We start from the raw sequence: 26,073 nt of genomic DNA, 5'->3' as shown, positions 1-26,073 counted from the left end.
TTTTCGCGGAGTTTTTTTCCTTTTTTGCCGACTCCCTGAATAACCCCATCGCAGACGATTAAACCTGAATTTAATTTTATGAATTCTAGAATTTCTGATCTTCAGTTTCCGGCGCTCGCGGTAACAATTTGAGTTACTGGCGCGGAATTTCATAGGTTTCCTTCTCGATCGTCATTCCAGAGGCTTCTTGCTTTCAGTCCAATTTGTTCTCGCTGTTTTTGTCCGATTCTCTGCTTACAGTCTTTGTCCGATTCCCAACCAATTTCCCGATTATTTCCCTTCAAATATCCTATTTTTTTTCAGGCGATGGGGCCAAAGCTAGCTACCGTCTCGCTAGTATTTCTAACATTTTGTAAGTTTACGCTTCTCCACCTACTTTGAATAAGTTCCTATCCTTTAGTCACGAACAGTTTGCAATCCCAGTACTCATCAACACCAGAATGCCCAGCATATTACAATGGAAGCATCGCAGGAGGCTCTTGCAGTCGAGAGGTAGCGCTTGAAGTTTATTGGATTCCAATCGTTTTTTTTTCAGTATTCTCTATGTGTTAAAGGAATCCGACAAACAGCGAAATGTAGCGATGGCTACGTTTTCTACGAGGATGGATGCGTTCCAATCGAGGACTCTCCAGAATGCCAACTGGCTGACGACACCGAAGAAGAGCCATACGACAGTTTTGACTGTTCATCGAAACGCGACGGACTTTACTCGATCGGCTGCGTAAACCAGTTTGTCAACTGTGTATCAGGACGAGCCTATCAGATGTACTGTCCCGATGACTTGGTTTTCCACGGAAAGACTCAAGAATGCCAGGAATCTTGCGATGATGTTGAAGAGAACGCCACTACGGCTTCTCCAGTTGTGTACAGAAACGAGGACGATGATGAGGGTTACGAGGAGGGATCTGGCGAGACTGAAGGATACTACGATCCTGAGGCAACCACCGAGGAGCCAATCGACTATAATTGCAATGGTCTGGAGAACGGAAACTACGCCGATGGCTGTTCCGATGTCTTCTACACTTGCAACAACGGCGTCGTGTTCAGAAGATACTGTCCACAAGAAACCGTCTTCAACCCCAGTCAACGTAAGGACTTCATCATCGATATTAATTACTAATATGAATTTTTAATTTCAGAAGCTTGTGATTACGATTGCACTGAGACAGTTACCACTACTACTCAAGCTTACGTGCTAACTACTGATGCTGATGTTCCGTCGACAACCACTTCAGAGTACACAACTACTCCACAAGACGATGAGCCGGAGTACATCACAACACCAGGTTTCGATGATGTCACAACTACTCAAGCATCAATCGTCACTGTCCCCACCACCACCGCTCAGGCTCCAATCGTCTGCCACGAAGGACAAATCACTAGCTTTGGAATGTGCTCATCACGTTTCAACCGTTGCCAGAACAACTCGGTCCGCTCGAAGCAGTGTCCAGTCAACACACTTTTTGAGTCAGCTCTCGTTTTGTGCGTTTTCGATCTTCCACAGTGCCAGCCAGTCACCTATCCTTCTAACCCAACCTACAACACCTACGGAGGACTTCCATCCGATACCATTGTCAGTCCATTTGATGAGAATGTTCGTCTGAAGCCAAAGTTCAACAGACGGCCAAAGTACCACTATGGACCATACAGACAGCCAGGATATGGTAACCAGGGATACGGAAACACACTTATTGAGAATCCATTCTTCATTTCACGTCACCATCCTTATCGTCATGGAGGAGATCGTCATAGAGGAAGAGGACACCGTCGTGGGTATTACAGACGTAAGTTTGAATCTGAGTCATTCTGGTTATTCGCTAACAATTTTAGCAGCCATCGATTCTCCATTCTCTACTGCTTTCCGTGGACGTGCGGCTCTTGATGACCAATTCAAGGATTACCGTCGCGCCAAAATGGGAAAGCTTCGGTATGGAGAAGCCAGAAAGGTTGAGGGCAACAAGCGTATCATCCTTGACGACGAGTTCGAAGGACCAAAGGCCAGATTTGTTCAGTCCGATATTCAGAGAATCTTCCCAGAAGATCGGCACTCGAAGAGAAAGTTGGGACCACGTGAAGACCCAGATGGCTACAAGGATGACAAGAACTTTGATCCAAAGGACTTGTTCGGATCTACCGAGAGAAGAAAGCGTTCTGTCTCATATGGAACTCAAAAATCCGGATACGCACAACAGAACACTCAAATCACCGCTCGTCAAGCTCAAGTCAACAAAGATTGCCAGCCATACACAACCCCAACATTCCTCACTTTCGGAGATTGCTTCGATCAGTTCATTTACTGTTCTGGCAATGGTGTTAACAGAATGGCTGCTTGTCCGATTGGAGAGACATTCAACAAGGCTCTTCGCGCTTGCTCGGAAACATGTGGAGTCGTTACTCCAGTTGTGACTTCTACTGTTGGAACTCCAACTTCTGACGATTCGTATTGGTCTGCCACTACCACTGGAAGCTCGGATGACACTTTCACAACTCAAGCTCCTTCCACTTACGAGTCTTACACTACAACTCAGTCATGGAACGATCAACCAGCCACAACTCAATCGTGGAACGACCAACCAGCTACGACGACGGCTTCCACTCCTGTTGGAGATCGTTGCTCTTCTGTGCCATCTGGTCTCTTCTCTCTCGGATGCTCTCAAAAGTACATTCAATGCTCGAATGGTGCCGCTATCGTTCGTCGATGCGGTGGATCATTGTACTTCAACCAGCCCCAACAACAGTGTAGTTTCAGAGACGAAGTAACAGAGTGTAAGTTTACGAGATCAGACCGTTGTAACTAACTTTATTCAGGCGGAGGCCAGGCAACCACTAATTACTCTCCAGTCGTCATTGTGCCAGCTGGTGAGCAAACAACCGATTCATACGGAACACCATCTGACGATGCTCCATCTACCACTCGTGCTCCAGTTGGAGATCGTTGCGCATATGTTTCTTCCGGACTCTTTGCCATAGGTTGCTCTCAAAAGTACATTCAGTGCTCGAACGGTGCTGCTATCGTTAGACAGTGCTCTGCTAACTTGTACTTCAATCAGGCCACAGAGACATGTACCTTTCAAGATGTGATTCCAGAATGTGAGTGGGAGATCCCTGAACATCGGCAAGTTTATATTTCAGGTGAATCTGGTTTCTCGTCAACCAGTGCACCAAGACAGGATGACCAAACCATCGGATACGGATTGTCGGACGATCAACCATCCACAACTTCTGAGTATGGATCTTCCACTACCTCTGGCTATAGATCTCCATACAACCCATCAGAGGACCTACCATCCACTACATCCAGGTACAACTATGGTCCATCAGATGATTCATCTTCAACCACCACTTCTGGATATAAGAAATCCTCTCAGCCCGCTAAAGACCAACCAACTACATATTCTCCTTCTATTGCTCCATACCGTTTATCAGTTTCGGGAGACGATCAAGATGAGCCATTAGACGCTTGTACTGGATTGTCTGACGGAACTCATGGCCAAGGTTGCTCTTCATCCTTCATTATCTGCTCCTACGGACGTCTTGTCAACTCTATCACATGCCGATTGGGACAAGGCTATGATCCATCAATTCAGAACTGTCGCACTTTCAGCCAAATCCCAGCACAAGCTTGTGATCAAGAGGAAACTACCACAGGTAAAATTTTAACTGATCAGAGAACAATTCTAGATGTATATTTTCAGATGCCGGACTCGTTCGCCTACTGCCTTACGTCACCTTGGAAGCTGTTCTCTCCACGACCACCCAAGCCATTACCACAACTGCTTATGATGACAATGAGACTGCCGCATCTGATGAGTACACCACAACTGCCGTATACGGAGAAGATACACCATCATCTGATTCTCCAGCTCAAGATGTTGTAGTTGTCAGTGACTCCTACAACCGTGCTGATGACGAGAGTGAGGAAGAGGAAGACGCCGGTTACGAACAAAAGTGCACACCTGGATCCCGTGCTTCCACTGGTTTCTGTGTGAAGATCTACTTGGAATGCACTGCCTCCGGCTACGTCGAGAAGTCCTGCAGAGTTGGAAAGCTTTTCGATTCCAACTCGAACAGATGTGTTGCCAGAATCGCTTGTGGAAAGGAGGCTATTCGTGACGCCATTAAGGATGTAAGTTATCCAAGTATAGTATGTTTAGTATGCCTCTGTTTTCCAGATCATCGCCACAACTCCAGCTACAACAAAGGAGGTTGACGGCCGATGTGCTCATGTCGAAGGAGAAGGTGTTTTCGCTTTGGGAACATGCAGTAGCAACTACGTTCGCTGCACTTATGGCGCTGCCAAGCTTGAGAACTGTCCTGGAAAGCAAGTCTTCTCCCGCACCCAATCCATCTGTGTTTCTCGTGAAACCGATACTGAATGCAGTACTCCACAGAATGCAGCAGTCAAGAGCTATTATAACAACAACGAACAATCGGCTTACTGTGACGGAAAGTCGGATGGTCTCTACGGAAACAAGAAAGACTGCTCCGCAATTCTTCAGGTATCATTTTAAATTAAATATACAGTGACTTAATTTATGTTTTCAGTGCTTCGGAGGAGAACTGTTCGAGCACGCATCTTGTCCATCAAATCTCGCTTTCAACGAGTTGACAGCCAAATGCGATTACCCACAGAAAGTCAACGGATGCGAGAATCACGGAAGAACAGAGGGAGTGTGCTCCGAGCACGGAGCCTTCATCGCCGACGTCAACAACTGCTCAGTATTCTATCGCTGTGTATGGGGACGTAAAGTCGTGATGAGATGCCCGTCAGGCACCGTCTTCAATCCAGCACTCTCGGTATGCGATTGGCCGAGCGCCGTTCCATCCTGCGGTGCCGCTCCACAAGCCGCCGGCGACAGCTCATACGGTACTTCTTCTTCGTACAACGATGATAACTCGGGATATTGATAAGTTGTTCTAAACACCCCACCCCATCCCACAGGCTAATCTAATCTTATCTATGTACTAACTTGATTGCATTCCGATCCCTACCACAAGATCTATACCTCCAATTATTTAGCATCCATTCCCCCTAACTTTTCATGTTGTCATAATAATCTGATTTATTTGCATGCTCAACGATACCCTGAAGTTTTAAATTTTGTTAAATAAATCGGCGAGCACAGACATTAGAATATCGAACAGAACTTCGAAAAGGAGAAGAAAAAGACACACACCGCCCAGCCCCAACCACATTCCTGCGCGCAAAACTTGCACTTTTTTTCGGACCTCTCTGAGTTTTCAGTGTTGTTTTCGAAATCGCTTCATTTCGATCAATCGACCATTTCAGAAGAGAGAAACGATTTCGAAAGAAAAAGAGATGGAGAGAAAAACAGTGGCAATCTACAGTATCTCCTCTCTCTCACTGTTTTGAATTCTCGAGAAAAATCTGTTGGAAACGAAGAGGAAATGGACATTTCGGCTGCATTGGCTCGTCCAGGGGGGGGGGGGGGGCGAAATTGCACCCGCGTTCAAATTTCACCGTTTCTGCAACCAACTATCCTTTTTCTTTGTCTCTGACAATTTGCAATCATTTTCAGTCAATTTCTTTCAGAAATTTTCAGAAAAATGTTTAAATTTAATTTTTCCGTATTTTTTTCGCAAAAATTCCGATTTTGTGTTTTCAGACACAAGTAGAGAATTTGCTCAAACTTTGGTCGTTGGTACTCTCAGACAGGTTGCTCTCGATGTCACAAATAAGTGATTTCTTTCGAAACTTCAATAATCGTAGTTCATATTCTAGTGTTGTCTCCTGAAGTTTTCGAGAACATCTAGAACTATTTTTCGAATTGTATCAAAAATAATAGTTTCACTTCCCTTGATTCGAAAATTTCAAAACGTGTTTTGAAAAAAAACGTGAAGTTAAGCGTTGTTGAGTCGCTACTCACCGAAAAGCCGTGACGCGACAGCGCAAAAAAAATTGGCGCGCTTTCCAATTTTTAAATCTAGGTTCCTTCCGCGAGGCCGTGATCTATTCGGTTTTTACGGAATCAGAGAAATAAAAACGTCATCAATACCGCAGAGTGTCAAAAATCGGGGGTTTTTGGGAAGTTTGTACTGATTCAGCGACTNTCTTCGTGGTTGTGCTCGCTTGGCGCTTCTACCTGATATCTCTGTCAATGTAGAAACTTTCGTCGAGCTAATTGATATTGTCGGATTAAAAAAAGTGACACCTGAAAATTTGAAAACGTTCGCGTTTTTTGATCTACGAAAAAGTTTTTTGATCTACGTCGTACACTGAATTTCACTGCCGACAACATGTTCGGAAGTGTAGATCAATCAGTTTACGAAGCTGTTTCCATGGAATTTTTAACCAATTTGGAAAGTGAAGGAAAAGGAGTGATGCGATCAAAAATTCGAACTGCTTTTCGATGCAAAGTTGGAGTGATGCCAGAGCCAAAGGTATCTCATAATAATGCCGCATCTGCTGCTATGTCAGATATACTCCGATTTATTTCCGGTAGAATCGGTGATTACGAAAAGCAACAAACTATAAAGGATTGGACGGATAAAGTGATGAAAGAAATACCTCATTTCATGTACACCATGTTTGGACGAACACGGAAACAGTAGTAGCATTTTTATAGGACTTTTGTAATTCACAAAATTTCAGTGTCGCTCGTTATCTGGCAATTGAGTTGAACAGAGTAGAAAAGTTGGATGGATTTTCGCTAATGGAGAAGCTACAGTTGGCTTTTATGAGGATGGAAGTGTAGTTAGATTTTCGAAGTCCTATTACTTTTATTTTTTGAACAGTGAGGTTCAACAAGCAATTTTTCAGCAAAAACATGTCAAAAAAGAGAAAAGAACGAGATCAGCACGATGGCGAAGATGAACGTCCGATGGAGGGAGAAGAAGTGCCAAATCAAGGTTTCTAATGTTTCAGTTTGCACCACGGCTCCTCAATGACAGTTTGGCGCATTTATTGATGGCCGTCGGATGCTGCAACCTAAATTTTCTTTTAAAATGATTTATTCCCTTAAAACGTTTGTTTTCTAATTCGCATTTCAGTTGCCAAATTACCGGGCGACGGTATTTTACGTGAACTTGCCAATCGCTGCCGGCAGTGAACCAGATTTTTATGGAAACGTGGAACCACGGTCGTTTGCTTGTTATGATTCAGAGTGGATTTGAGTTTGTTCCCAGCAAAAATGAGAAGAGAAATATGACGAATATCAGGGGGATGCATAAAAGCCCTCCGAAAGCAAAATTAACCATTTAAAAGTGTTTTTTTTCAGTTTTAGATGTTTAATTCTTTCTTGAGAAAAGATTCTTTAGTGTAAACCCCCAACAAAAAATAGGCTTACAAGGGAACCTTTTAAGTGGATAACTCTTGCTATTTTGAGCATTTTTAGTGTTGACACAAAAGTTCTAACTCGTTTCCTTTTAACTGAAAATTTTGATTTTTCATCCGACTTCAAAAAAAATTCATTGAACATCGTTCGTCGTGGAAATTTTAATTTTATTTCAAAAGTAGTAGTTTTGATGGGTATTATTCTGGCAAAGTTTTAGAATTCGTTCTCATCGTCTTCATGCTTTTTTGTAACTCTTAGTTTTTCACTGAAAATGGACTTGGAAACAATTTTTGCCGATTTTTTGGTGCTTCTGTAAATCCCTCATTTTTTATGGCATTATGATATTATAGTGTACGTAGGTCCAAAGTATCGAATTATCGAGATTTGGTACACTTAACACAGGCAGATTTTTGAGAAACCCCGACAAAAGTGAAAAAAATTCACAAAAGTGAAATTTTCTCTACTTCACGGTTACTGTAGAAAGTTGGTCCCAACACAAAAAATGATCATAATAGTACCAGAAACTTAAATCTGAAACATTTGAGTCGATATCATTATTCTGAACAAAAATAATTTTTCGGGGTTACGGTAGTTTTTCGCGCCCAGGAGGGGGCGTGGCCTATGGGTATCATGGTCAAAAGTTTTAGAGTAGCCCCTATACCCACCACATACAATATCAAACTCCTAGGACCATTTTGATTTTTTCCATTGCCATCGCCTGTTGACCCGATCTCAATTCTCTCAGAAAATGTGTCTTAATTGTCATCTTGAGCTATGTATTTTCAGACAACTTGAAATGCCTTCTGAAGAACTTGGAATGCCTTCTGAAGAACGTCTGCTACTAAAAAATTCGATATCGAAGCATGCCTGGCAGGAAACTGGAGAGGTTTCTTCAGCGAGTAATTGCACGGATTTTCAAGCAAGAAGACTTGGTATCAAATACAAGACTGCTGACGGCACAACTAAATATGTCCACACTTGCAATGGAACAGCCCTTCCTTCAACGAGAACCCTCATTTCAGTTCTTGAAACGTTTCAAAACGTTAGTGTCTTAAAGGTGGGGAGACATGAGAAGAATAATGTTGTCGAAATTCCGTTTAAATATGCTCCTCGAGGAGTTGAACTTGTCGAGGTGAGTGTTGGAGGTGCGGCGCCGCTACCGACTGAGCTACGCGTGCAAAGAGAAAGCAGCTGCCCGATTGCGAGGGCGACAGCTGTACGCAGAGTGACATTAGGCGTTGTACACCGTTACGGTAGAATGCATACTCTGGCCCCAAAAATCCCCCGTAAAATCTCCTGTCCCCCCACCTTTAATGATTACAAGTGATCACCCTAATTCTTTATTACAGGACAAAAAAGGAATTGGAGAGCTTCCGGATCCCCTTCGGAAGAGAATAGCAACGTGGCGGCCCACATCGGTTCCAGCCGGCAAAATCTCTCGCTTAAATATCAGCCAACAGGGATGATAACTAGTTCAATTCGCGTTTTGCTTATTCGTAGTTCGTTGATAATAAAGTGTTCAATTCCTATAAAATTCAGCTCAAATGAAGTTTGCTGTCTGTTTACTAATTCTCTCTCTCCACATAGTTCTCAATGATGCTGCACAAGGATCTAGTGCTTTTCTACAGTAGGATTCTAAAACTAGTTTATATTCGAGAGGAAAAATGATAACAGGTCAGGTGTAAGCCTAATTGGAATCTTGATATTCACAGTTCTCGTTGGACTTCTTCTGGTTTACGCCTGTAGAGTCGATATGAAACACTGGAGAAAGAGCATTGACGCAAGAGTTCAACTGGAATATCCGAATGCTTCGCTGGCTGAGTATCAACTTCCGCAGCTTCACAGAGCTCAAGAAAATCCAGGAACACCATTGGAGGCTGAAACAACCCAAATCGAGAGAAGTCAAGATGAGAAAACTCTTCGTATTGTTAGAGCTATGTACAATGCGTCAAACCGAGATGTGCCTGAATCTGTTCAAAAAGTATGACTAGCTATGTATCATTGTGTCTCTCAATCTTTCATTTCAGAGTATTCAATCGAAAAGTAGCCGTTTGGCAGGACCTCAAAAAACAGTGACAACTACTACTATGCAAACTATTTCCGAGAAGGACAACGAACAGGAGCTTCCGGAAAAGATATCAACTAAATCATCTGAAAAATAGTCTTGAATTTGTGTGAATAAATTGTACGGTATTCTACCGTGTTTTCTCTCTTAAAATCCTCTTTCCAAGTCTAAAGGAGAGAAATCTCCCCCTCTCACACATGCAAGAGGTGCGGATTGGTGACGACCCGTTAAAGTGTTGCTCACTGGTTACAAAGGTTTTAAAGTGGTTTATTGAGTAAATTCAATATATAGTTTTAATAGGAATTCTGTGTTTTATTGTCTTCTAGTTTTCAGGTTACACAGGTCTCTTTGAGTGCTCATAGAGGTTCTGTGAGTGCATAGCGTTTGTCTGTGTCTCTCACTCTCTCTGCGTCTGTTTTCAATAGTGTCTTGTAGCAGTTAGTGTTTCTGACTTCTTTTCAGTTACATTACTAAATGTGTCCTTTTTGAATTCCCGCTTATATCGAGTAGTGCGCCATAGACAACGACAATGCGCCAGCAGTTCCTTTGCGTCTTTCAATTTTTGCGAAAAATTAATTTTGCTGAAATTTTACTGAAAAACATAAATTTCACCTATTATCATAGAGATAACTGATATAATGAAGTAAAATCAATTGTTTCAGGGTTTAATATTATCATGGGGAATAAAAACAAAGAGAAAAAAAAAGCCAGAAAACGGCAGTTGTCAAACTCGAAAACCAACGAAGATCTCGAAGTCATTGAAGTGTCTCTACAGAAGAAACGACTTTTAGATGACAGTGTTGACATCGTTCAAGCCGGTAATGTCAGGTGTGCAGAGAAAGGTACTAAAAAAACAGTAAAATCAGTTTTACAACATTTATTTAAAGATAAACCATTGGAGACTCTACCGACTCGCGAACTCATCGGAAATCAACTAGTTGCTGCTATTAGGAATCGTCATTTTGCAATTGTGGAAGGTCCACTGGGTTGTGGAAAAACATTTTTGGGTCTTTATGCTTCTTCCGTTCTCGGTCTACCAATTCATGTCATGCAAATGGGCGATCAGATCGATTCTAAAGTATGTCTCAAATACAAAAAAAACGAATAAGTAGAAACAAAATTTCAGACTCTCTTTGGATCATACCATTGTACAGAAGTGGCTGGTCAGTTTGTGTGGAAAGAATCTACATTTGCAAAGTGGCTCCAAGCTCCTGGAGTGATTCTTCTCGAAGATATCGATGCTGCAAACGCTGATGTGGTCTCAAAGATTGTCGACATTGCTACTTATCGTCAAACAGATGCTTCCAACTCTGAAAAGAATTTGGATTTTCACAATGAAGTTCGAATTATCGCCACTATGTCGTTAGTTTTATAAGACCCCTGTACTAAGATAATATTTCTGTGTTTTCCAGTGGAAAAGGCAAAAAAACTGCCGTTTTGGACGGTGTGCCAGTCCGTATTCGGGTCGAATCCTTATCCGATGACGAGCTCAAGAGATTAGCTTCTAAATCCTATCCCAGAATTGCTCATCTTTCTCGGACTCTTATTTCCACATTCCGAAAGATAGAAAACGTTCCTGGTACTGGAAACTCGAGACAACTAACATCGACGTAAGGTAAATATTGGGTTACACATTCAATTTTTCGATTTTCAGCGACTTTCTCCGTGGTTGTGCTCGCTTGGCGCTCCTACCTAATATCTCTGCCAATGTGGAAACTTTCGCCGAGTTAATTGATACCTGGTGTCTTGCCGATCCCAGACAGAGGGCTAATCAATTATGCAACATCGTAAGTCGTCCATTCTGAAGAGTTATTAATTTTTATATTCATTATAGGTTGCCTCATCGTTGAATGTGAATCCGGATCGTGTGAATACACATCTCTCTGTTCGACAGCCAGAAGTGAAATATGACGAGCACGTTGTTTCAGTTGGTAGATCAAAAATTCCAAGGAAAATGAGCATGATCAAAACGGGAAGACATCGACTAGGTCACACTAGAGACGTTGTCCAACTGATGGAACGAATTGGTGTCTGTGTGTCTCATAATGAGCCGCTTCTACTAGTCGGAGAAACTGGTGTTGGTAAAACGTCCATCGTTCAGGCTGTTGCCGATCTCATTGGTGTCACATTGGATGTTGTGAACGTAAGCCCGACTTCTGATTCGGATGAACTAATTCAAGGGTACGAAATTTGCCTTTTTTAAAGTTTATTGATTTACAAAGTTGCAGATATAAACCAACAACAATCGGTCGCTTGATGGAACCGTTTACCAAGTTCTACATGGAAGTTTTCACAAAAAATTTCGATTCCAAAAACAATCAAAAGTTCGTTGACAATTTGGAGAAATGCCTCTCATCGGGAAGATTCAAGGACTATCTGAGTTTGGTTGAAGCTACTGCAATCAAAGCTCTTCAAAGAAAATGCACTAACAAGGAGAACGATGGGCAGAACTTCTGGTTCGTGCAAGACAAATTCGCGATGGTCTCGAAAAAGGAGCAGCTCCGTTCGCTCTCCAGAAAGGCGCTGTTTTGGAGGCTGCGGAAAAAGGACATTGGCTTCTTGTTGATGAGATTAACCTGGCTCCACCAGAGTGTCTTGACGCAATCGTTAACGCATTATCAGCACCCGGAACACATCCAAGCTTCCGTCTTTTCGCATGTATGAATCCAGCTACAGACGCTGGAAAGCGTCGTCTTCCACCAGGAGTACGAACGAGGTTTAATCGTTTTTATTTTCAAATCATCAAGATTTTATAGGTTCACTGAGTTCTTCGTTTCGGAAACGTCTGATCCGTTCCAACTGGCTCTCATCGTCTCGGCGTATCTACCAACAGTTTCTCAGCCATTTGTGGAGAATCTCGTCAAATTCTACATGTCTGCCAAGCAGCTTTATCCGTCGAGTTATTCACTTCGAACGCTGTGTCGTGCTCTGAATTTCACTGCCGATAACATGTTCGGAAGTGTGGACCAATCAATTTACGAAGCTGTTTCCATGGCATTTTTAACCAATTTGGAGAGTGAAGAAAAAGGAGTGATGCGATCAAAAATTCAAACTGCTTTTCGATGCAAAGTTGGAGTGATGCCAGAGCCAAAGGAGTCTCATAACTATGTCAAAATCGGAGGATATTACGTACAAAAAGGAACGCTGCTTCCGGAAAACGATCCTAAATATGTTATCACGAAGACTGTAAAAGGAAATCTAGCTGAAATTGCGAGAATCGTGTGCAGTGGACGGTTCCCGATTTTGTTGGAAGGAGAGACATCAGCAGGAAAAACCTCAATCATTTGTCATTTGGCAAAAGTGACTGGAAACAAGATTGTCCGAATCAATAATCACGAACATACGGATGTTCAAGAATACATGGGTTCCTATGTAGCTGATTCAGGAGGAAGGTTGGTTTTCCGCGAAGGAGCTCTAGTTCAAGCTGTGCGAGATGGATCCTGGGTCATTCTAGACGAGTTGAACTTGGCACCAACCGATGTCATCGAGGCGTTGAACAGGGTAAGCATTGTTTTCATTTTCCTGAGCTTTAAACATTTATTTCCAGTTGCTAGACGACAATCGTGAGTTGTTCGTCTCTGAAATCAATGAAACTATCAAAGCTCATCCTCGGTTCCGCCTTTTTGCTACACAGAATCCAGCTGGTTCTTATGCAGGAAGAAAACGACTTTCAAGAGCTCTGATGTCCCGTTTCATTGTCCTTCGTTTCCTACATCTACCAATTGACGAATTATCGGAAATGGTACGTGCACGATGTGGTATCTCACCGAACGCTGCTTTGAAAATGATTGAAGTCTTGAACGAGCTACGAAATCGCAGAAGTCTATCGGGTCTTTTCTCTGCTAGAGACGGCCTCATGACTCTCCGAGACGTCTTCAGATGGGCCAAACGATTGAGCACAGATGAAACTACGGATGATTGGTTACAAATTTTAGTCAATCACGGATACTTCCTTTTGGCAGGAAGATGCAGAAATGAGAAGGATGAAGCTACAGTAGTCGAAACACTGGAAAAGATTATCAAAAGGAATATCAACAAAGATGAGTTGTTTTCTATGGAATCTCCATACATGCCTATTGATGTAATCACTGATAAAGTTGTTCTGACACTTGGAATGAGAAGGATGCTCGTGTTGACAGAACAAGCATGGCTCCGAAACGAAGCTGTGTTGATGGTTGGAGAGACTGGAGGTGGAAAAACGACACTTTCAGAATTAGTTGGAAGAGGCAAACTTCGTAGCATCAATTGTCACGAAAAAACCGAAACTGCTGATCTTCTTGGAAGACTGCGCCCAAAACATGATGGAGGATTTGAGTGGTCAGATGGAGTTGTTATCAGTGCTATGCGCGAAGGAGCTCCGCTGCTTGTTGATGAAATTTCACTTGCCGAAGATTCAGTTCTAGAAAGACTCAATCCATTATTCGAAGAAGATCGTGCACTGCTCTTATCTGATGCAGGAACTGAAACCGAAGTTGTTCAGTCACAGTCAGGATTCCAGATAATTGCAACTATGAATCCAGGTGGTGATTATGGAAAGAAGGAACTTTCGAAGGCTCTCAGGAATCGATTCACAGAAGTATGGACGTCTAGTGATTACACCACATCTGAACTTGCAACTATTTTTGATCACAGACTTGCAAGGGTGGAGGCAACCAGAGAAGAATCTAGAATATCACCGACAAAAACAGCCACCTCTATTGTCACATGGATTTCTCAATTTTTCGGAAAATATTCTCATGTGTTCAGGTGAGTTCAAAAAACTTTGTTTTCCTGAATACTGAGTATAATATTTTTTTCCAGACATGCCCCATCCGTTCGAGATGTTGTTGCTTGTGCAGAACTTTATTCTTCCGCGGTGACTGCTCAGATCGATTCTCCAATTGCTATCAGAGATGCGTTGTGTGCTGTATTCCTGGATTCTCTCGCTGGACTGACAACTCGTCTTCATATTGACGCAGAAGAAGTGTTCGATGATGCACTGACTATGGTAAGCTGAACTTCTGATTATATATTCAAGAAATAACGTTTTTCCAGCTTCACACCAAACTAGTCAAAACAGAACTCGTCAGCCAATTCTCTGATGTTTCTAATTTCATCCAAGAAGCCAAGAAAACAGTTCTAATTGAGCAAACGTCGAATTGTTTGATTGTTGCCCATCTACGCGTTCCATTCGGATCAATTCCTCCAAAAGTTCCAAAAGCGTTCTCGTTAAAAGCACCGACATGCTCTGAAAATTTCTATAGAATTGCTAGAGGTCTTCTGATCAATAAACCGATTCTTCTGGAAGGAGCTCCTGGATGTGGTAAATCTTCGACAGTGATGGCTCTCGCTCAACTTACTGGAAACCCAATCACTCGACTCAATCTCAGTGATCAAACGGATTTATCAGACCTTTTCGGAAGCGACGTTCCTGTACTCACAGAAGATGGAACGATGACGTTCAGATGGGAAGATGGACCAGTTCTCAAAGCGATCAAGAAAGGAGAATGGATCTTACTTGATGAAATGAATTTGGCTTCGCAGTCGGTTTTAGAAGGACTCAATGCGTGCTTCGATCATAGAAAAGTATTGTACATTGCTGAATTGAATCGAGAATTCGTGATCCCAGCCACGTCAAACTGCAGGTTCTTCGCCTGTCAAAATCCACGAGTTCAAGGAGGCAACAGAAGAGCACTTCCGAAGTCGTTCGTTAATCGTTTCACAAATATCTACACAAACGATTTGACAAAGGAGGACATCGTGATTGTGTTGAACGGAGTAGATGAGAAGAATCTTTTGAGTGATGAGCAACAAAGAGCTATGGTCACCATCAGCGAGCAATGTGAAAAAGAGTCGGAACGAGGAACTCTCCTAGGAGGACCCTATTCATTCAATCTAAGAGATCTGCTCAGATGGTATGATTTGATAGCAGCTGGACGATCTCTTGGAGAAGGTTTTGAATTGGTGTACATGGCAAGAATACGTAGAGAAGAAGACAAAGAGCTGATAAGATCCATTTACGAGAAAACGACGAATGAGAAGTTGGTGAGCAGATCAGTTTTATTAACTGTTGATGCGAAGGATATGCGAATCGGAAAATGCACATTGAAACGAAATCCCCAAACTACCCCAATTGCGAGCAAACGCCGACTTCTAGCATCTCAAATGACTTTGACACATAGCGTTGCTACTTGTGTTGAACTTAATTGGCTCACACTGTTGGTTGGACCGAGAAATTGTGGAAAAAGAACCGTCATTGAGAATATTGCCAATATCTGCAATAGGAAGTTGAAGTCGATCACTTTGAATGCAGACACTGATGCGCAAGAGTTGATTGGAAACTATGAACAAGTTGTGGATGAAGATTGTCTTCCTGATGCCAAGAAGAAAATCATTGAGATTTTTCAAAAGAAAAATGTTCCAGTCGACAGAGTTCAGCAAGTCGACGATTTGAACAAGCTAGAAGCCACCGTCGAATTGATTCTTTCTGAAATCGGAAACGACGAAGAGATTCGAGAGGTGATCAGCATTGCAAACCTAAGCTCAATGCGTTTCGAGTGGACTGATTCCGTATTTGTCGATGCATACTTACACGGAGATTGGCTACTTATTGAAGATGTCAACTTGTGCAGTGCTGCTGTGTTGGACCGTCTCAACTCCTGTTTGGAGAGTGGAGGAAAATTGGTTGTTGCCGAAAGACAGAATTCTTATGAACCACTCGAACCTCATCCCGATTTCCGAGTTTTTCTTTCTATGGACGCCAGAGTTGGTGAAGTTTCTAGAGCCATGAGAAACAGAAGTTTGGAAATCTACATAGATGAAACATCGAGATGGAGTTCCTGGCCAGCTGACGTTCAAGCAATTGTTGGATCAGAAATTTCTATGGAATTAAGTAAAAATGTCTCAAGAGACCTAACAACGGAGCAACAACTTCATTTCGCTGCTTTACTCGAAGAAAACGGGGAGAATTTTTCAACAGACGTTGCCTGGAAATTAGTTGGTGGACAGAAGGACAGCTCAATGGAAGATGACGATGAAGACGATGAAGTGATTGTACAGAAGCTTGCTTGTGCTCCTAGAATCGACCAGATTTGTGAACTGAGCGGTGACTATGAAAGATATCTGATTTCAACATGGAAGCATGCCGCAGAAAAGGCAAAAGTTTCTAATGTCGAAGCCGCTCTGATGACGTTCCTTTCCACCAGTTCTTGGAGCATTCAGAATCTTTTGGGTGATTTCCAAACCATTTTTGGATATGATCTAGTTGGTAAGCCTGAGATGACGCTTTCCATTTCAAATCCTGACTTTTGCAGATTCTATTGTCAAAAGAATTCCTGCGAATCTTTTGAATCCGTTCAATCGCCATCTTATCGACGCTGAAGCTTCATCTGGATTTCCGACGGATCAATCATCGAAGTTTAGCAGATCTATTCTTTTCGAATGGATCATTCAAATGATTTCTAAAATTCCGATTGATCAAGGATCTGCTGAACATCTCTGCAATACGTTAACTAAATGTAACATTTAAGATAATAAGCTTCAAGTTGTAACCAGTTGAAATTACAGATGAAATTGCAACATGTGATGTCACCTTCAACAATCTCCCGCAGATTTCCCAGCTGGTTAGATCGATTATTGAGATGTTCAAAACGAGCACCACTGTCTCACGTCACGCTCATCGGGAAGTTTGTATCTCCATCTCCTATCTTCTCCTTATTGCTGCCTCTCGACGAAAGCTGACTACAAGAACTGGATGTGCAGCTGTCTATTTGGCCTGGAATGATCTTAAAAACGAAGCAACGAAAGCCATTGGCATCACTTGGTAATAAACAGTTCTTATGCAATAATTTTACAATGATTTTTCAGTACGGAAAGCTTGACATCAGTGAGCGCAAAAATCGACGAAGGGTGGACTTCTGAATCCTATGAGAAGTTTGTGACCGAGTTTATTCATAGATGGCGAAAGTTCGCGGTGTGTAGTCCATTCTCGACGGAAGACCAAGCAAGACTTTTCTTGGAGCATATTGAAACGATTCTGAGAGAGGAGAATACTGATAACGATGTGGAGATGATAGAGGAGGATAGTGATGAAGAGGTCGAGCATAAAAACACGCCGATTCCAGTTTCTCCGATTGAATTATCCAATAAGGTTGTTGAAAGTGTGGATGCGTTATTCGAGTTTCTTTCATCTGGAATTGTAAACCAAAAAGATGATGTCTTCAAGAAGTCAAACGTATACTCTGGAGTCGATTGGAAAGATCCAAAGAGTTCTCAATGGATTCGTACCGCTGCTGTATTTTGTGTCAGTGTTGCTGCATGCAAAATCCAAGAAGAAGACGATGAAAACGTTCTAGTTTCTGACTTGTTGATGATTGGCGGCGGAGCACACTGCATTGCTACACGTCTATTCTTCTCATCTCTCAACTACAACCCTGCACTATCGAGTCTCAATATGGCTCATCTTCAAAAATTCCCAATCAAAGAACTCGGAACAAAACTGTGGAGACTCGCTGTCAATTCATCTTCTATTCGGAATGTAATGAAACATGCTCTAGAACATTTGGGTGTTGGAATTGAAGGATGGACTAATGGAGACAAGAATGGTATCGAGTGTGGAGTCGAGATGATGGAGAGAGCGTTGCCTCCGAAAGAGACATTGGATCCAGTGATTTTCGAAGAAGAACGTTCTTTGTTCATTCGTGCGAAACGCAGAATCGTTGAAAGACAACTCAGCTATCTGGCTGAATGGAGAGAACTTGTTGGTAGACAGTCGTCCGATTGTGATTTTTCTTCTTCGCAAGTCATTATCAGAGGTCTCAATGATCTTCGAAAGGAACTTGCGGATTTGGATTGCGAGGATGGACAACACGAAGATGTCATTTATCGTCAATCTGCAACACAATACAATCAGATATGTGCAGAAATGCGATCATTCCTTGATCTTGTGAAATCTACTATTTCCGATATGAGAAGCAGTTCTGACGAATCTAATGATAAAATGACTGTCATCCGTATGGCTCGACTCAAATCGTTTGCAATGAGCGCAGAAAACTTCAGAATCGTAAGCTTTCAAAAAAATTGTGGTCTTAATGCATTACAAAAATGTTCAGAGTATTCTCCGCAAGTTTGTGTCCTTCGTTGATGTATCAATGCCGTTTGTCGCTGGTCTACTGATTGTCGAAATTGCTTTCAATGAGATGGCTCTGAAATGGAAACAAGAAGCGAAAAGGCAACATGCGACACTTTCTTCTGCATTTCCCCGGTTCATAAAGTTCTATTCTACCCCTTCTGGTCTTGTTTCAAACGAGGTTTCAAGCTGGGCAATTCGTGACGGATCTCCAATGCCACTTCAACTGAAATCTGCAGTAGTGCGAAGGAAGTTATCGGAAATCGAAGACGAGAATCTTTCTTCATCGATCACCGAGATTCAGTGGACAAGAGCTCAGTGGAAGAAGTGGTACGAGAAGAATATTGCCAAAGCAGAGCAGAAAGATTTTATCTATCGTACGAAAACTGAGGAGGAGAAGGACGAAATGGACATTGAAGAGTTTTTCGCCAAACAAGAGCAAGACTCACAAGTTCTACCAGATTCTGATGTTTCTTTGCTTTTGGAAGCAGTAGAACAGAAAAAGTTCTCGTTGGTTGATGATAAAAGTCGAAAACAATCAGATGAACGGTATGAGATGGCACTGGCTTGGATGAGATACGTGATGAGTGAAGTTGGTGCGATTCCTGTGGAAGATTCTTTGTGGACTCAGTGCATTGGTGAGATTCTAACTATTCCATATTTGGTTCTTAATTGAAAATGTTTCAGATGGTGATCAGAAACTTTTCGAAGTTTTGGCTTCCCACGAAGGATTGTCAGATGATGTAGATGGTGAAGACACAAAAGTTATTGATGTCTATAGAAATTCCTCACTTCGAGAATGTCGCCGTGTTGCTGTAATCTTGGAGAGACTTTCGACTAGAACAAAAGAAGTACTCGAGAGATGGCCAGAAGTTGTATCCCTGAAAACCATCATCACAACCATTGACGAGTTTTTCACTGTATCTGTTTCAACTCCGCATATCAAAGTTGCCACACAAATTGAGAATCTCATCGAGGTTTGTGAGCAGTGGGAAATGATGGCGGATCGTGCGAATTCGTTGAAAGATCCGCTCGGAGAATTGAGAAGAATGCTGGTTGATTGGAAGAAGATGGAAGTTCGATGCTGGTCGAGTTTACTCGTCAACTGTGAAAACGAAGCAAAACAGAGAGCTCAACTTGTCGCATTCCCACTCTTCGAATCACTTTTCGAAGCCACAACACCAGAAATGGAGGCGTCTATCATTCCAATGAGTATCGAATGGATGCATAATGCGACACTTGTCGACTTCTCCACTAGAGTTCTCACAATTAAATCTCTGTCTCGTTGGGCGAAAATCGCAGGGAAGGGTGTGCTGGCGAAACAACTAGAGGCTGCTTCAAGGCATTTTGCAATTTTCACTGAACGCGTTGAGCAACGATTGAAAGATGCCCGGGAACCTGCTGAGAAAGGTCTGAAAGACTATCTCAGAGTGGTCAAATACAATGATTTGAACCTTTGGAATATTCGTGTTTCTTCAATTAAAGCTCATGCTCAATTATACAAAATTGTTCGACGATTCAAGGATGCTATCAATGCAGAGCTACACGAAGATTTTGGTATTCTTCAAAAAATTGAAGAGTGGAAAAGGAAGGTTTTCGATCAAGATGCATCTACATCTGACGAGGATCTGACAGGAAACGATTGCGAGAAGAGAATCAAACAAGTTCGAAAGTTTGCCACTGAAATCAATGAAAAGTTCTCTCATCTTTGTGGGACTACTGCCATCGAAGAGCTTTATGAGCAAACTAAAGCGGCGGATGAAGCTATCCGAACAATGATCAATTATGTTGGAGAAGATGAAGAGAAGGAGAAACAGCAAGGATATGCTAGAAATTCTCGACAGCGTCAAGTTGCAATGATGATCAAAGAGTCACAAGCGATCGGTTTGAATGCGAGAAAAGCTGTGCTGTTGGTTCAAGAGGATATCAACAAATCCTCGATCCTTGATGTTGTTTCTAAAGAAGAATGCGAAAAAGAAATGAGAATTTGTTCATCTGGTAGAAACATTGTCATCCAAAAAGTCAACAAGATCGACCAACAAGTCGGAATTTCTACAAGAAAGCACCTCAGCGGAATGATCGGTTTGTTCTTCAAAATAACTGTAATTTATAACATAATTTTTCTTTCAGAGTACGGAATGTCTTACATGATTTCTCTGCAACAAAGCATTGGTGATCTGAAATCAAGCATTTCAAAAATGCATTCCTTCTCCGCACATCTCAAAGTTTTGTCCGAAAATCAACGAAGTGGATGGATAATCGATCATGAGATTGTTAAAGGAAGAATCGAAAAAGTTGCTGGTCTGATTTCGTCAATGGAAGTTTTTGTTGGATCCATGAAACGAAGATTGGAAGCGATTCCTTATCATTCAGATGGTTAGTTTTCAACGAATCATTTATTAATAGTATTTCGATTTTTCAGAGTTTATCCGTTCAAAGTCTCATCTCCATCAGCTATCCAAACTTTCACAATCCGATGAGATTGCTCAGAAACTTGTGAACTGGTCCGCGAAGTTGTCTACATTGATTGAAAATATGAAGCGGATCAATGAGAACTTTGGAAACACTTCAATTTTCAAATCAATCGAGTATGCTATTTGGAGATCTCAGTTGAATGAAGATTCGAAAGCGCTGCTCGACATTCTTAATCTTTTCGACGGTTTCTTCGAATCTGAGAAGCAACAAATTTCTAAAAACCTTGAAGAAATGTCATTATGGACGAAGGAATTCGATTCATCCGTTCCCGTTGAAGAATGTGAGACTGATGTCACTCAGCTACTTCTGCTGGTTCAGAATATCTACAAAAAATTGAACGCGGTGAAGGTGAACGAAGAACCTAAAGCTCTTGATCAAATCAATATTCTTCGGGACATTCTCAAACAATCAGATGTTGAGACTGTTGTTAAGTACTTGGCTGAAATCGTTCAGAAACATTCGAGTGGAGAAACTTGTGGACGAAACATCGAAGGTCTCGCAGAGTTGAGCAAAATGACAGCAAGCATCATAGAAAGTGGTGTGACGCACTTATCAAACTGTCTAGGATATTTCTGCGTTTTCTACCATTCAATGCTTTCCATGACCATGCAATTGTACGAAAAAGGCTACGTCAATTCGATTCCAAAAGCAGAGAAACAAGAATCCGGAGACGGTCAAACTGATGATACTGGAGAAGGTGGAGGAATCGGAGAGGGAGGTACAGCTAAAGACGCTAAAGATGTGACGGATGAAATGGAGGAAACTGGTCAAATTGAAGGACTTGAAGATGAGCAGCCGGCTGACTCGGAGGAACACGAATCAAAGAATGACAACGAGAGACCGATCGATATGGAAGATGATTTTGCTGAAGATCTTGAAGATATTGACAAGAACGAGAAGGGAAACCAAGACGAAGGGGAAGATCAGTCTGATGAAGAACCGGACGTAGAAGATCAAATGGGTGACGTGGAGGAGGAAGACGAAAAACAGTTGGATCCAAAGATGTGGGATGAGGAGGAGAAAGAACAAGAGCAGCAGAAGAACATGGACCAGGAGCAACAAGCTGCTGACAATCAAACTGACGAGATGGTTGCCAAAGAAGACGATGCGCAGACAAAAGATGAGGATCAAGACAAAGCAGGAAAGGATGAAGAGAAAAATGATCAGCCTGAAGAGGACGAACAGGAAAATATGGATGAGCGAGATAGAGAAAACGATGAGCGTGCCGAAGATCAGATGGATACGTCTGAACCTAACGTAGACGATGAGCATCCTGAGAAAGGAGAAATCGACGAAACTGAGGACGGGGACGATGGGGACGAAACTGACAAAGAAGACGAAGAGGCCATCGAAGGTGATGGAGAAGAAGATCAAAATGAGCAACAGGACTTGGTAGACGTTGAAGATTCGACGCAGAAAAATGAAGAGGCGGAGGAACAGAAGAAGGAAGATGAAGCTCTCGAACAGGGAACTGGTGGTGAGCAGAACGATCAGGACGATAAACAAGACGCTGCTGATGGAGGACTAGCCGAAGAGGAAGAGAAGGAGGATCAAGAAGATAAAGATGAAAAGGGAGAAGGTAAAAGCAAATCTGACCCGAACGGAGATGGAAGTAAAGGAGAGGCACCGAAGGAGCAAACTAAAAAAGAAGATGAAGAAAAAGAGGAGGAAGATGATGAAGAGAAGGTGGAACGGAAAAGAGAGTTGGCAACTGACGATGCTCCGATGGAAGAAGCCGAAATGGGAGAAGGAGAGGAAAATGAGTCAGGCCAGCAGATGGAGAATGCAGAAATTTCTGATCGTCAACAAGTAGGAAAAGGAACTATTGAAGAAGCTCAACAGACTAAAAGAGAGGACAAACGGGAGGAAGAGAAGAAGAAAAGAAGAGAACTGAAGGACGCAGTAGAAGGTACATCTGGGGAGAACGACGGCGGGGAGGTGGAAGACGAAGATGCTGAAGAGACCAAAGATGCCCACATTCATATGGCTGCGCAGGATATGTTCACTGTGGTGAGAATGCATTTGATTTGGAAATTGATTTCAATTAATTTTTTTACAGATCGAAGAAACCACCAAAGACCTTGTGACGGGAATGATAGACGAACCCGAAAGTCCAGAACGTCCAGATCAATCAACTGTTCGTCGAATCAACGAGAAAGCCGACGAACAGTGGGCCGCAATGTCTCGAACTGTCGGCATGCTCGCTGCAGAGTTAGCTGAGAATCTTCGATTGATTCTCGAACCACAAAGGGCAAATAAGATGCAGGGAGACTATCGCAGTGGAAAAAGACTCAACATGAGAAGATTGATTCCATACATTGCTAGTGAATATCGGAAAGATCGAATTTGGATGAGAAGAACGAAACGGGCCCAGAGAGAGTATCAAGTGAGTTTGTGACTAAATCAGAAAATATATAATTAAACTCTTCAGATTATGATTGCTGTCGATGATTCTGAATCCATGAACGAAAATGGAATTCATCAAAGTACATGTGAATCTGTGTGTATTGTTGAAGATGCACTCAGAAGGTGTGATGCTGGCCGAGTTTCGGTTTGTTCATTTGGTGCCAACGTCGAAACGATCATTCCGTTCGGTGAAGCATCTGCAAGTAGTAGCATCGAAATGCTGAAGCAGATGACGTTCTCTCAAAAGAAGACTGATCTTCTACTGCTTCTCAAGAATGCAAAACAGCAGCTTGATGAAATCAGAACTGCTACTTCTGAACAAATGCTGATTGTGATCTCCGATGGAAGAGGTGCTCTTTCGCAAGGAGCCGATAAAGTTAGAGCCTTGTACTCTGCTCTGCAAGGAGTCACGGTTCTTTTTATTATTCTCGATTCTGGGAAAAAGTCGATTGAAGATCACACGGTTGCATCATTCAAAGACAATAAAGTGGTAAGATACTGTTGACCTATTCCTGATTTTCGGTATTTTGTAACGTTTTGTTTGGTCGAACACAAAGTACATTAGGTGTTTCATTTCATTTCTCTATGACTCTGGGTCTCCAAAAATGCTGACAATCGAATATTTTCCCATTCCAGATACTCACGCCATACCTCTCCATATTCCCGTTCCCATTCTACGCTCTCGTCAAATCGGTCCAACAATTACCATCCGTCATCGCTGAATCGATTCGCCAATGGTTTGAGATGACAACACAACATTCGTAGTTAACAAACTACAAACTACAATCATAACCACATTCTTGTTGATTTTTAAAAATTCTTCGTTTAGTTACTATTTTATCTTTGTTGTTGTTACTTTTGTTAAAATTTTGTGGTAGATTCCACACCAAAAAATGTTATGTTTTTGTTATATTCATTGTTTCACACTGTTACCTTTCCCCCACAATCATTTTGTTGGTCGTTATAAATGAAAATCGATGATACACACTTTCGTTTCTTCTCAAATCATGGGCTGTACTTTTCCCATTATTCTTTCTTATACTCTCTCTTCATTTTTTTTAATGATTGTTAGAAAAATAACTATCTAAAAATAAGTTTTGACAGAAGAAGTCACAAAAATGAGTGTTCTCGAACAACTCAAGTCTGCTTCTGTGGTTGTAGCTGATACTGGAGATTTCAACGGTGAGATTTCTTGAATATTTTGTGACATAATGGTTTTCGTTAGGTTTGGACACTGAATCTGAAAAATTCTCATCAGTCTAATTCTATTCCTTTTCCAGCCATCAAAGAGTTCCAGCCCACTGATGCTACCACTAATCCATCTCTCATTTTGGCTGCTTCCAAGATGGAGCAATACGCTGCATTGATCGACGAAGCTGTCGCATATGCGAAGGAACACGCCACTGGTCATCATGGTCATCAGCAAATCGTTCAGGCGGCCATGGATCGTCTATTCGTTGTCTTTGGAAAAGAAATTCTGAAGACGATTCCAGGAAGAGTTTCCACTGAAGTTGATGCTCGTCTCTCTTTCGATTCTCAAGCATCGATTGATCGAGCACTCGGACTTATTGCTCAATACGAGAAGGAAGGAATTTCGAAGGAACGCATTCTTATCAAATTGGCTTCTACATGGGAGGGAATCCAAGCTGCCAAGTGAGAGACTTAGTTCTTTTCTATTTTTTTAATTCAATGGGCTGTTTTCAGGTTCCTCGAATCACAGCACGGAATTCACTGCAATATGACACTTCTGTTCAATTTCGAGCAAGCAGTTGCCTGTGCTGAATCTGGGGTTACTCTCATTTCTCCATTCGTTGGTCGCATCATGGATTGGTTTGTGAAAAACACCGACCAGAAGGCCTACACTCGCAAGGACGATCCAGGAGTTGTCAGTGTTACCCGTATCTTCAACTATTACAAAAAGTACGACTACAAGACTCAAGTGATGGCTGCTTCATTCAGAAACACCGAGGAAATCAAGGGACTTGTTGGATGTGACCTTCTCACTATTTCCCCCGCTCTCCTGAAACAACTTGCTACAGAAACAGAAGCTGCGCCTGTTGTTCTCAGCACCTCACACGGTTAGCATGATCGCTGTTTGGCATTTACACGCCATCGCGGTTGGGAACCTGAAAAACGCGCGCTTCGTCGCACACAAAAGTTGGCTGCGTGCCAGATTCGAAAATTTTGAAACGTGTTTTGAAAAACGTGAAGTTAAACGTTGTTGAGTCGCTACTCACCGGGAAGCCGCGACGCGACCGCGCTACGCGTCCAAACTTGGCGCGCTCTCCAATTTTTAAATCTAGGTTCCCTTCCGCGAGGCCGTGCATTTAATTTGAGAATTTTTCAGCCAAAGAATTGGATCTTCCAAAGGTCACCATTGACGAGAAGACTTTCCGATGGGCTCTGAATGAGGATGCAATGGCCACAGAGAAGCTTGCTGAAGGAATCCGCAACTTCGCGAAAGACGCCAGAACTCTTGAGAAACTGATTGAAGCTAAAATCTAACTTCCATATTTCATGCGTCTCGTTTCTTATCTGGTAGCTTATGTGATATGCTTTTTTCGTTCCGATTATATTTATGTTTCTACTATACTTTTTAAAATAAAGATTGTAGCAAAAATGTATTAGAAAAGTCAATTAAAATGTATTGCCCCTCTAAAAGTATAATGCATCCGAAAGGAGTTTGAAAAGTAGTACGACACTATCTGAGAAAACCGGACCGGAGT

The 26,073-nt window shown here is 42.1% G+C and overlaps 6 protein-coding genes across 6 annotated transcripts in view; all 6 read left to right on the top strand.

The window, feature by feature from the left end:
- Nucleotides 1-4,908, top strand: part of CBG01670 — a gene marked incomplete at both ends in the record, with an annotated part of 5,608 nt that extends 700 nt beyond the window's left edge. The window contains 8 exons of the mRNA XM_045235874.1: nucleotides 401-492; nucleotides 536-1,088; nucleotides 1,140-1,784; nucleotides 1,831-2,766; nucleotides 2,809-3,648; nucleotides 3,696-4,126; nucleotides 4,173-4,499; nucleotides 4,546-4,908. Of these exons, the coding sequence (XP_045091918.1) occupies nucleotides 401-492; nucleotides 536-1,088; nucleotides 1,140-1,784; nucleotides 1,831-2,766; nucleotides 2,809-3,648; nucleotides 3,696-4,126; nucleotides 4,173-4,499; nucleotides 4,546-4,908 (4,187 nt within the window). The remainder of the gene's footprint in view (nucleotides 1-400; nucleotides 493-535; nucleotides 1,089-1,139; nucleotides 1,785-1,830; nucleotides 2,767-2,808; nucleotides 3,649-3,695; nucleotides 4,127-4,172; nucleotides 4,500-4,545) is intronic.
- A 412-nt stretch (nucleotides 4,909-5,320) lies between these two features.
- On the top strand, nucleotides 5,321-5,704 carry CBG26440 (the record flags this gene model as incomplete). The annotated part of the gene is made up of 3 exons (XM_045235873.1): nucleotides 5,321-5,348; nucleotides 5,418-5,570; nucleotides 5,628-5,704. 3 exons carry the CDS (start codon nucleotides 5,321-5,323, stop codon nucleotides 5,702-5,704), a joined length of 258 nt encoding a protein of 85 aa, XP_045098030.1.
- A 554-nt stretch (nucleotides 5,705-6,258) lies between these two features.
- CBG26439 lies at nucleotides 6,259-6,878 on the top strand (the record flags this gene model as incomplete). Its single annotated transcript, XM_045235872.1, has 3 exons — nucleotides 6,259-6,569; nucleotides 6,614-6,715; nucleotides 6,782-6,878. 3 exons carry the CDS (start codon nucleotides 6,259-6,261, stop codon nucleotides 6,876-6,878), a joined length of 510 nt encoding a protein of 169 aa, XP_045098029.1.
- A 1,165-nt stretch (nucleotides 6,879-8,043) lies between these two features.
- On the top strand, nucleotides 8,044-9,457 carry CBG01672 (the record flags this gene model as incomplete). Its single annotated transcript, XM_045235871.1, has 5 exons — nucleotides 8,044-8,427; nucleotides 8,478-8,532; nucleotides 8,645-8,844; nucleotides 8,953-9,276; nucleotides 9,323-9,457. 5 exons carry the CDS (start codon nucleotides 8,044-8,046, stop codon nucleotides 9,455-9,457), a joined length of 1,098 nt encoding a protein of 365 aa, XP_045091917.1.
- Nucleotides 9,458-10,036: 579 nt separating this feature from the next.
- On the top strand, nucleotides 10,037-24,112 carry CBG01673 (the record flags this gene model as incomplete). Its single annotated transcript, XM_045235870.1, has 19 exons — nucleotides 10,037-10,438; nucleotides 10,487-10,722; nucleotides 10,773-10,970; nucleotides 11,015-11,147; nucleotides 11,195-11,541; nucleotides 11,589-12,006; nucleotides 12,037-12,861; nucleotides 12,908-14,106; nucleotides 14,161-14,347; nucleotides 14,395-16,606; nucleotides 16,653-16,856; nucleotides 16,906-17,161; nucleotides 17,206-18,400; nucleotides 18,450-19,104; nucleotides 19,154-20,842; nucleotides 20,889-22,951; nucleotides 23,001-23,327; nucleotides 23,373-23,837; nucleotides 23,984-24,112. 19 exons carry the CDS (start codon nucleotides 10,037-10,039, stop codon nucleotides 24,110-24,112), a joined length of 13,140 nt encoding a protein of 4,379 aa, XP_045091916.1.
- A 353-nt stretch (nucleotides 24,113-24,465) lies between these two features.
- On the top strand, nucleotides 24,466-25,852 carry CBG01674 (the record flags this gene model as incomplete). Its single annotated transcript, XM_045235869.1, has 5 exons — nucleotides 24,466-24,529; nucleotides 24,628-25,000; nucleotides 25,052-25,425; nucleotides 25,574-25,611; nucleotides 25,685-25,852. 5 exons carry the CDS (start codon nucleotides 24,466-24,468, stop codon nucleotides 25,850-25,852), a joined length of 1,017 nt encoding a protein of 338 aa, XP_045091915.1.
- Between the last annotated feature and the right edge of the window lie 221 nt (nucleotides 25,853-26,073).

This window comes from Caenorhabditis briggsae, assembly GCF_000004555.2.
Source record: "Caenorhabditis briggsae complete genome, chrIV, whole genome shotgun sequence".
Taxonomy (NCBI): Eukaryota; Metazoa; Nematoda; class Chromadorea; order Rhabditida; family Rhabditidae; genus Caenorhabditis; species Caenorhabditis briggsae.
This window is presented reverse-complemented; position numbering and strand designations above follow the sequence as displayed.